At 46.2% G+C, this 9,941-nt stretch overlaps 1 protein-coding gene across 1 annotated transcript; it reads right to left on the reverse strand.

Annotated features, from left to right (window-relative positions):
* Positions 1-365: 365 nt before the first annotated feature.
* On the reverse strand, positions 366-7,377 carry ACTG1 (actin gamma 1). The gene is made up of 6 exons (XM_068263182.1): positions 7,268-7,377; positions 3,967-4,094; positions 3,625-3,864; positions 2,891-3,329; positions 1,471-1,652; positions 366-1,377 (listed from the first exon to the last, which is right to left on the reverse strand). The coding sequence occupies exons 2-6, from the start codon at positions 4,087-4,089 to the stop codon at positions 1,234-1,236; spliced, it is 1,128 nt and encodes a 375-aa protein (XP_068119283.1). The 5' UTR covers positions 4,090-4,094; positions 7,268-7,377; the 3' UTR covers positions 366-1,233.
* Positions 7,378-9,941: the final 2,564 nt, after the last annotated feature.

Here is a 9,941-nt window from a genome sequence, read left to right on the forward strand (position 1 = left end):
TCTCTGACTGAGAAGGAGTTGGACAGCCAAAGAGTAACATTTCTCAATAGATATAACCAAATAGAATGTAACAATCTGAACTTCTGCATATCTCCACGGAACTTTAAACCTCTGTTTAACCCTTCCAATGCCGGTCTAGTAAAAAAAAAAGTTTTGCATATAATATGCTGTAAATAATGTTTTAGAGCAAAGTTGAAATGCTAGGTTATATTCCACTTTAACTGGCTCAACCCAAACAATAAGAATGCACTCAATTAGCCGATCTCCAAGCTTTGTAATCAGCTAGTTTGGAGTTAATACCTGCTGGTGAGTGAAGTGTCAAGGCATGGTTAGCGAAACTGATCAATGGACAACTTACAAGTGAATCTGTTTACTGCAGCGCTTTTATTTTCTTACACAATGAAGTGTTTTCCAGGAGTTAAACATTTCTCAACTTCAGGATGACTTACAAATTTTGGTTGTGTCTACTGTCATGTGAACATTAAGGCAACATACAAAAAAATTTACATAAATTAACTTGGGATGAATAAATTTACAGGTGTAACTGCAATAAGTTTGTAACTTCTTCAGACCCATGTTGAATGCTGGGAACACTAACTGGGCTAAAGAAAAGAAACCTGGTTCTAAGGCCTGGATGGCATTTTCCCCCAACATTACTAGGAAAAAAAAAAAAAAAAGTGGCAAGAAAGGTGACAAAATTCCTTCATGAACTCCTACCAGCCTCAGACATGAAATTCTGGAATATTAAGCGCTAAGGAAAAGAAAAAAAAAAATTGGTTATCTGGAAGCCTAAACCTCAAGATACCCTGTGCACACCTCCCACTTCGACCTCCCCATGACAGCTATGGGTTAAGTGGGGGAAGTGTCATTCACAACACCATAACAGATCGGCAGCCTTTCACAGAAATGCTTTTAAAAATGTTAGCTTAAGTGGACACCCAGACTGAATGCCAACCAGGGTTTGTACTGGAGGTGTGTACAGGGTACGCTATGCTAGCATGGAGACCTCAGGAATGGGTGTTCAAGATCGAGACAGGTCCAAGTCTTGCATTACAAAATCCAACGACAAGATGACTTGAGAGGTGTCTCACATTCCAAGGGCAAGTTCGTTTTTTGGAAATTGGCTTTATTCCAGTTTCACGAGGCTAGCATGAGGCGTACACATTTGCCAAAGGCAAATTAATACTTTGAACAACTCATGCAGCAAATGCAATGCATCTGCTAGCAGTCCATTTAGAAGCATTTGCGGTGGACGATGGATGGGCCGGATTCATCATACTCCTGCTTGCTGATCCACATCTGTTGGAAGGTGGAGAGTGATGCCAAGATGGAGCCACCGATCCAGACAGAGTATTTGCGCTCAGGTGGTGCAATAATCTGCGAAAAGAAACCACCATTAGTGGCTGCAACAACTTGGGAAGAACTTGGGCTTTAAAGCCTTCACTGACCATGCCTGAACTTAATTCTTACCTTAATTTTCATTGTGCTAGGAGCAAGGGCAGTGATTTCCTTCTGCATTCTGTCAGCAATGCCAGGGTACATGGTGGTACCTCCAGAAAGTACAGTGTTGGCATACAGGTCCTTACGGATATCTACGTCGCACTTCATGATGGAGTTGAATGTGGTTTCATGGATACCGCAAGATTCCATACCTGCAAAGGATAGAGAGTAGTATATTGGTTAATGAACTACATTTGCAGTCATGTGGCCATCAGCATAAGATTGACTCCAATAACTTTAGTTTACTGGTAATGGCAAAACATTTTAAACACTCAGTGTGCCCATGTCAAACCATATACTTAGTCTACAGGGCTCAAAAGTGGAAGTGTCTAGGCATTAGTTTTAACAGTAAATACTAACATTTTTGGTTATCCAGCACTGATGGGGGATTGGCTGATGCCAGATAAATGCTTACTGATTTATGCTGGGAATACATGGCTTGATGAATTGGACATGTCCATCTCCAGCCTGATAGTTTCAGCATTGAAGACAATGCAAAAAGATCAGAATCACCTGCGGGATCCATCGAATGGCAAAACTAAGCCACGTATGCCAAGCATAATAGGGATGATCATGTAAGCAAATTCTTCCAAGTTAATGCAACTTCAAAACTGACCAATTTAAACCTGGGTTTAAGAGGACTGGTCCATTGCAAACTATATACTTACATAGTTTCAGAAGACTGCATCTCATTGATCCCTACATTACTGTATTTGAATATTTACTACAGAGTTAAAGTATATGAACCCTGGGAAGCTGTGTGGAAGCCAGTCTAAGCAGAGACTACAAAAAGCCTAAGTTGGCCTTAAAGTGCTGTGTGGAAGCCAGTCTAAGCAGAGACTACAAAAAGCCTAAGTTGGCCTTAAAGTGGATCCAAGGTGAACTTTTGCATAATTGTGTTCCTTTACCATTGTTTCTAGGGCATTCCTCAAGTCAAATACTTTTGATACTCTTATTCCTGATAAACTAAATAAACCATGCCCACAGGTTTTCAGAGAGCCTTGGCAGTAGCAAGGGCTCATGGGAGCTCAGTCTGGGCAGGAGGAGGTGTTACTAGCCATTGATTTCAGAACCAGAGGGGAGGAGGAGGGAGGATTAGGTTTTTCACAGGTTGAGTGCTCAAGATACAGATATGCCTGCCTCTAATGTTTACAAACATGGCTGCTGTTGTATGACAGGAAGAAATCATCATTTTCTATTAAAGCTATTTGCAGCTAGATTTGCTGTGTACGCTATCTAAACTTTATAGACAAGTTAATTAGTTAGTTTTTCATCTTGATCTGCTTTAGCCTCTTGGAGTACTGACCGATTTATTCTGGTTAGTTTAATTCTGGATAATTGGGACTCTTGACAAGTGGATTGTTTTGAGAACCTAGCTATTGATTCTTACCCAAGAAAGATGGCTGGAAGAGGGCTTCTGGACACCTGAACCTCTCATTTCCGATGGTGATGACTTGACCGTCGGGCAACTCGTAGCTCTTCTCCAGGGATGAAGATGAGGCAGCAGTGGCCATCTCCTGCTCAAAGTCAAGAGCCACATAGCAGAGTTTCTCCTTGATGTCACGCACAATTTCTCTTTCGGCTGTGGTGGTGAAGCTGTAGCCTCTCTCGGTCAGGATCTTCATGAGGTAGTCTGTCAGGTCACGGCCAGCCAAATCCAGACGCAGGATAGCGTGGGGCAGGGCATAACCTTCATAGATGGGCACTGTGTGGGTAACACCATCACCAGAGTCCATCACAATACCAGTGGTACGACCAGAGGCATACAGGGACAGCACAGCCTGGATGGCAACATACATGGCTGGGGTGTTGAAGGTCTCAAACATGATCTGTTGAAGAGGAAAAACCTGTATCAGTATACAAGCAATGGAGTGGCACACCCCAAACCATGCTAACAAGCCAGCATGCAGGTTAAAAAACCCAAAAGCCTAAAACAGTTTAGGTGTAGAAAGAACAGAACAAGCAGAAATAAACCAATGAAACAGAAACCTGAGGCTTCAGGAGGGAAATGCCAGAAGAGAGCCCTGGAAATATTGAAAGAAAATGAAGTCTGAGAAATGGGGAATAAGATGTATGAAGAAGTCTCCCAGTTTGAAGATTATCTGGCTATTCATTTAAACCAACCTGTGTCATCTTTTCTCTGTTTGCTTTGGGGTTCAGGGGAGCTTCTGTGAGCAGGACTGGGTGTTCTTCTGGGGCAACACGCAGCTCGTTGTAGAAGGTGTGATGCCAGATCTTCTCCATATCATCCCAGTTGGTGACAATACCGTGTTCAATGGGGTATTTCAGGGTCAGGATACCTCTCTTGCTCTGGGCTTCATCACCTACATAGCTGTCTTTCTGACCCATGCCAACCATGACACCCTGTAGGAGGAAGTGATGAACTACCATGAGTCACAGGTTACACACTACATGAGTCACAAGTTATATAGGAATGGACAAATTCCAGTTTTGAGGCCTACAAACCTGATGTCTTGGGCGACCAACGATTGATGGGAAGACGGCACGGGGAGCATCATCTCCAGCAAAACCGGCTTTGCACATACCAGATCCGTTGTCAATAACGAGGGCAGCGATTTCATCATCCATGTTTACTGCAAACCAAGAACAGTAAATATGTTAGCATATACAACTCAATCACATTTAATAGCAGCTGATTATATACAATTCATAGCATATAATAAGCAATTACCCATAACTAATATGGCTGAAGCCAATAAAATCTGAAGATGATCAGTTCAATATCACTTCCAGTAACTAGTGTTGCAGCTTGCCATTTCCCAGAGCATCTGGGTAGCAGCCTTCACTATAGCACATTTGCCAACAAACAATGCTATGGTGACCAACCAGAAGGCAGCCTTTAGGCAAATTCTCCATTGTAAATCTGCCTGCTAACATGAAGTTGTAGACTGCACATACTGGAATACACTCAGTTATGCATAGCTAGTCAACTCCCATGACAGCTGAGGTGTAAGAAGACTACATTTCAGATACTGTAAAGTTAAAAGCAGCAGTGGGGCATGCTGTACAATGCTCCTCATGAAACTACAAAACATATGACAAGGTCTATGTTGGATTATTGGGACAAAATAAAGTGATAAGTATATGGAGGCTGCCATGTTTCCATTGAAACAATACCAGTTGCCTAGGAACAGCAGTGTTTTGTTCCTAGTGTTATTAAGACACTACTGAAGCCAAACATGCAGCTAAGATAGTCAGATACGCCTGACCTGCATATGGTTGTTTAGGGTCTATGGCTAAAAGTCTAAGGCAGAGAGGCTCAGCAGTACAGCCAGGAAACTGATATTGCTTAAATAGGCAGTGCAACAAAAACTGTTGTACAATATCCTGGTTTCAGCTATATTATGTAGCCCAACTCCCAGTGACCAGGTGTTTCTGCTCATGTCACATGCACTGAATCAGCAGTAAAGATGCCACCGCCCATCATAACTTAAAGGACCACCATTGTGAAAATTGTACAATTTAAAGTGTATGCAAACATTCAAAGCAGCACATTTCTTCCAGAGTATGATGAGCAAGAAGTTTCCTTTTCTCCCATGTTGCTGTCAGTGAGGTAGTGACAGGAGATGGGTTACTGCAAAACCTGTTGGTTCTAAGGGATTCAGGGTTTTCTTGGTTTTGAAAAGCACTTAGCAAATGGCAGTTGCACCATCCCAACTGCCAAGATAGTCTGAAGCCAGAGGCTGGCCAGCATATTTAGGTAAATTCTTTTCAGGGAGTGTCTGTATAAATAAAAGCCATGCTGAGAACCCCCCCATGAAGAGATGGACTATCCCAAAACTTGCTGGTTCTGTCAGATTACTACCTACTGTAAAAGGCAGCAACATGGGAGAAAAGTTATTTACGGCTCATTTTACTCTAACAATTATTTGTAAGCATTTTACTTTTGATAGTGGTCCTTTAAAGATTGCAATTCAAGGTGAAAAAAAAAATCTGAAATAGGCATAACCCATATTGTAAAAAAAGGCAATTCAATCCCTCCTGATAAAAAAAAACCTGGATTAAATCTTGCCAGTTCTACCCTCTGAAAGGCAAATTTACTACCACAGACTACACTATCTAAATTAGAAGCATGCTGGGTTTTGTAGTGCCCAGTTTGCAGACCCTTTGCAATAAGATGGCATATTGTGCCTAGGAGTCTGCATATGCTGGCTACTTTAGCAGCCCTGCAAAGCCTGAAGACAAGTCACATGGCAGGTAAAAATGACTAAAAAGCAATTAAATGAGCAGAACATGCTACATCATATGACATCATGCCCCACCCTCCCTTTGTCATGCATGGGATGCATTGCACAGTCACCCTGCACTTGGCAATCACCTTCCCCTCTAGAAAGTTCTGACCCCACCTAGTCCTCCCAGACAACAGGACACCGGAAACGGTCAGGCAAGGCACCGCCCACCGCGCCCAGTTTGAATTTCCCTCCCACAACCAATCGGCAGCTCTGTGTCCTAATATGGTAGTGCACAGCGACTGGTTCCCTCGACCGCGCCCACTCCGCGCTGCTGAGGCACAAGCTGGGCGTGGCCTGCGTCGGCATCATCGGATCAGACCAGCCAGAGGTGGGGGTGGCCAGGTCGTGACGTCAAACACCGCTCCCTCCCGACTAGTTTTCTCGGAAGCGCATAGGCCTCTCGCAAACGCGGACAAAGGCCGATGCGCGCCCCGCCCACCATGCGGCACCTGCCAGCCAACACCCAATAACGGGCTCCCTTCGTCGCCCAGGGAGACCGGCAGACCAATGCCGGAGCAGCGCGTGCTGCAGCCTCAGCACCGCCATCAGTGATGCGCACACGCCCATGCTACCTCCGAGCCCAGCTTACAGCAACTCCCGGCTGAATAGCACACGCAGTGACTTTCAATCCACCACGACAGCAGCCAAGTACCGACCATTCAACTCAACGATCTGCACTAGCAATTGACTTGCAGCTTTTAAACTACAGTTCCCTGCGTAGCTCTAATACTGGGCTAAGCGTGATGAGCACGACGGAAAGTAAAGGCTGCTAATGTCACATGCCGAAACTACAACTCCCAGAATGCTCGCAGTATTCTATCCAATGATGAAACAAATGGTGCATACAGCTGAGCATGATGGCCGTTGTAGTCTCAGCTCTATAATCTCACCACGGCCACACCTATAGTTCTAGGTGACCAGTCACTGGACTACGAGTCCCAGCAAGCATCTACTACAGCAAATCAGCAGTCTTACATAAAGCTTTGCCATTGCATCATCAATTACACAAGTAACGGTTCATCTCACATCCCCTATCCAATGACATCTGTCCCCGCACTACACTTCCCGGCACCCCCACACTATGCTGGCTGCGCGCTAAGCATCACGGGAAGGCGAGCCTACAAGCCACAAAGCACCCTTTGCAACGACACAAGAGGGGCCACACCTGTCACAAGCCCCAACATCCTTTCTAAGTAAACCAGAACCCCCCCCCCCCAACAATTATATTACAATCCACCGCACTACAACCCCCAGCATCAATTTCAGCATTGCACTACAATTCCCAGCATGCAGCATCTAATCAGTTAATCCCACCATAGCATCTAATCACCCTTCATACATTTTTCAGCATCCCAACACCCTTTCTTTTTTATAGTAAAAAATATGAAAGACAAATCTTGTCACTACAAATCCCAGCATGCCCCAGACATCCTTTTAGCCATTTCCCAGCAGATGGCTGCAGACAGCCCCTGTCCTGCTGAGCCCTGTAGTGCATCCCGGGCTGAGCTAGTTACCTGGCTGGTAGGGTTTCCTGGTCGGAGAGATGTAAAGGAGGTTAGGCTGGGAGTGTTGCTGTCAGCTCTGCTGCCGCCGGCTGAATGAGACCTCTCTAGCGGTCGCTATGCTATTTAACGTCAGCGAGAGGCGGCACCGCCCACCAGCGCGCGGACAGAACATCGCCAAATATGGGCAACTTTCTGAATCCAGCGGCGCCCATTGGCCGGCGGGGCGGGGAGGAAGGCGGGCCGGGAAGGACCACCACCCTCCCCCCTTTCACAGCTCTTCCTCCTTGTCCTCCCCCCCCTCCCGACCGGTACCCCTGAAGCAGCATGAGGAAGGATGGGAAGGTGTGTGTTGCTCTAGGCCGGGCACTGTCACTGCGGCTCTGTCATGTGTATATATTAGTCGCCCATACACACAGCGTGTGCTGCAACCAGGTCATGTATGGGACAGGTGTGTGTGGCTGAAGAGCTTGCAATCCATGGGGGGGGGTAGCTAGTTATTAGGCCTTGTAAAGCTTGTGTGTCCATCCGAGTTGGGCTGTTTTTGAAGTGGTCTTTTTTTTCAGATTCCTGGCGCTTGGGTGGGCGATTTGTTTTTGTGGTTAGCGGTTTTCTAAGGGCTCATTCACATCATTTAGCGCAGATGGCTGTGCGATCGGAACGCAATTGACCGCACTGTATCTGCGCCACTATGCGCTGAAGATCCCATTCATTACTATGAATGGGATCTGTGCTGCGATTCCCAAAGATGCGTGCAGCATGCGATAGCGCAACGCATATGATGGGAACGGTAGAAGGGCTGTCTATCGTTCATGCGTGTTGCACACTATGGCTATCATTCATGAACAGGCTGTCGGTAAGGGGAACCCGTGCGGGAGAATACCGCCGTCGGTAGTTGTGCCTTCTGGGTGGTAATTCATAAACTTTGTGCCTGGGGCGGTAGCAGTGCGGAGGTTTTCTGGAGCATGGTGTCGGTAGGCGGGCGGTAGGCATGCGGAAACAGAAAAGCTGGTCGAGTCCCTCCATGCGGTGCTCTCTCTGCTGATGTGTGGGAGGTCCGTCCCATTCACTTACATGTACTCCGCAAGCTTCCCGCTACATCCAGGGGATCGGTAATCCCCTTCCGCATACCGCTATGCGGAAATGTTTATGAATGAACCTTTTGCTACTTTTTCTGGATAACTGCGTATCAAAGCCGCACAAGGCGGTACGTTGTCACTCTGTACGGGAATGTCAGCTCCGCATGCGGAAAGAGGCTTTATGAATGCAGAACTTGCTCGGTGGTCGGTAAAGTCAGCGGTATTACGCATTTCCGCATGCGGGAATGCTTTATGAATGATAGCCTATGTGCGCTGCCAAAATGTGCACAGCAGCGCGTATAGTCTAAACGAGCCCTAAGCGGTTTTTTCCAGAGCAGTTTTGTAACTCACTCCCTGACGCAAGTCGGGAAGTGAACTCTTTGACCCGGAAAAGAATAAATGCTATTTATTCTCAAAAACGCAATCGCTGCACAAAGTGACTTTGTGAGCGTTTTGCGTTTCGCCTATTATTATTTAGTATTTATATAGCGCCGACATATTACGCAGCGCTCTACAGAGTATATTGTCTTGTCACTAACTGTCCCTCAAAGGAGCTCACAATCTAATCCCTACTATAGTCATATGTGTATCAGTATCATGTAGTGTATGTATTGTAGTCTAAGGCCAATTTAGGGGAAGCCAATTTACTTATCTGTAGGTTTTTGGGATGTGGGAGGAAACCGGAGTGCCCGGAGAAAGCCCACGCAGACACGGGGAGAACATACAAACTCCTATACTTTCCATTGAGGCGGAAACGCCTCAAAAATGGTCCAGGCACCGCTTCACTGAACGGACAGCGCACGACCCGCGCTGATATGAACCTTCTCATAAACATTCATTGCACAAGCGTTTGGTGGGGGATTTTAAAATGTAACCCCCCCCCCCGAAAACGCCTGAAGTATGAACGAGCCCGTAATGGGTTATTGCAGCTCAGCGAGCCATTGTTAATACACTATGGGACATTCTTCACAGATTGTATCGTTGATCGATTGTTTTGTTGTCATGGCCGCCAAGTCGTAATTTTAATCAATTTTTAGTAGAAATCAACCGATATTACTGATCAGGAGAGGACTTTTTTAGCTAGTTGATCAGGGGTGCGGCGGTATCTATGTGGAGGGTGTACACCCAGTGGCGCGTGTTCCCTGCTAATTCTGTATAAATAAAGTTTTATACATACCTGGGGCTACTCCGACTCCTATACATACCTGGGGCTTCCTCCAGCCCCGCCCAGGCTGATCGCTCCCTCACCGCCCTCCTCCCCCACCTCAATCCTCCGCTAGGTGGGCAGTAACTTTGTAAGTTCGGCGCATTCCGGCGGCCAGGAGCGTTATGCGCGTGCACAGTACTCGCTCAGCGACATGATTGCAATAGGAGCTGCAGCCAGGCCGCGCATGTGTAGTACGTTCCAACTTGCAAAGTTTCCGGGCGGCGAGGGGCCAATCAGCCTGGAGGGGGCTGGAGGAAGCCCCAGGTATGTATTGCACTTTTTTTCTCATTTCAGGTTCTCTTTAAAGATTTCTTGCAGATATCTATTAAAAACTAATGTGCAGTGTGGGGCAATGATAGATCCCTCTCTGATCAAATATCGATCAGAGAGGGATCTGTCT

This window comes from Hyperolius riggenbachi, chromosome 12, assembly GCF_040937935.1.
Source record: "Hyperolius riggenbachi isolate aHypRig1 chromosome 12, aHypRig1.pri, whole genome shotgun sequence".
Lineage (NCBI taxonomy): Eukaryota > Metazoa > Chordata > Amphibia > Anura > Hyperoliidae > Hyperolius > Hyperolius riggenbachi.

Coding starts and splice junctions, on each gene's coding strand:
- ACTG1 (XM_068263182.1), bottom strand. CDS start 4,089: ATGGATGATGAAATCGCTGCCCTCGTTATTGACAACGGATCTGGTATG. Junction 1,653..2,890: donor CTTCCAGCCATCTTTCTTGG/GTAAGAATCAAT, acceptor TATCCTTTGCAG/GTATGGAATCTTGCGGTATC. Junction 1,378..1,470: donor CTAGCACAATGAAAATTAAG/GTAAGAATTAAG, acceptor TTCTTTTCGCAG/ATTATTGCACCACCTGAGCG.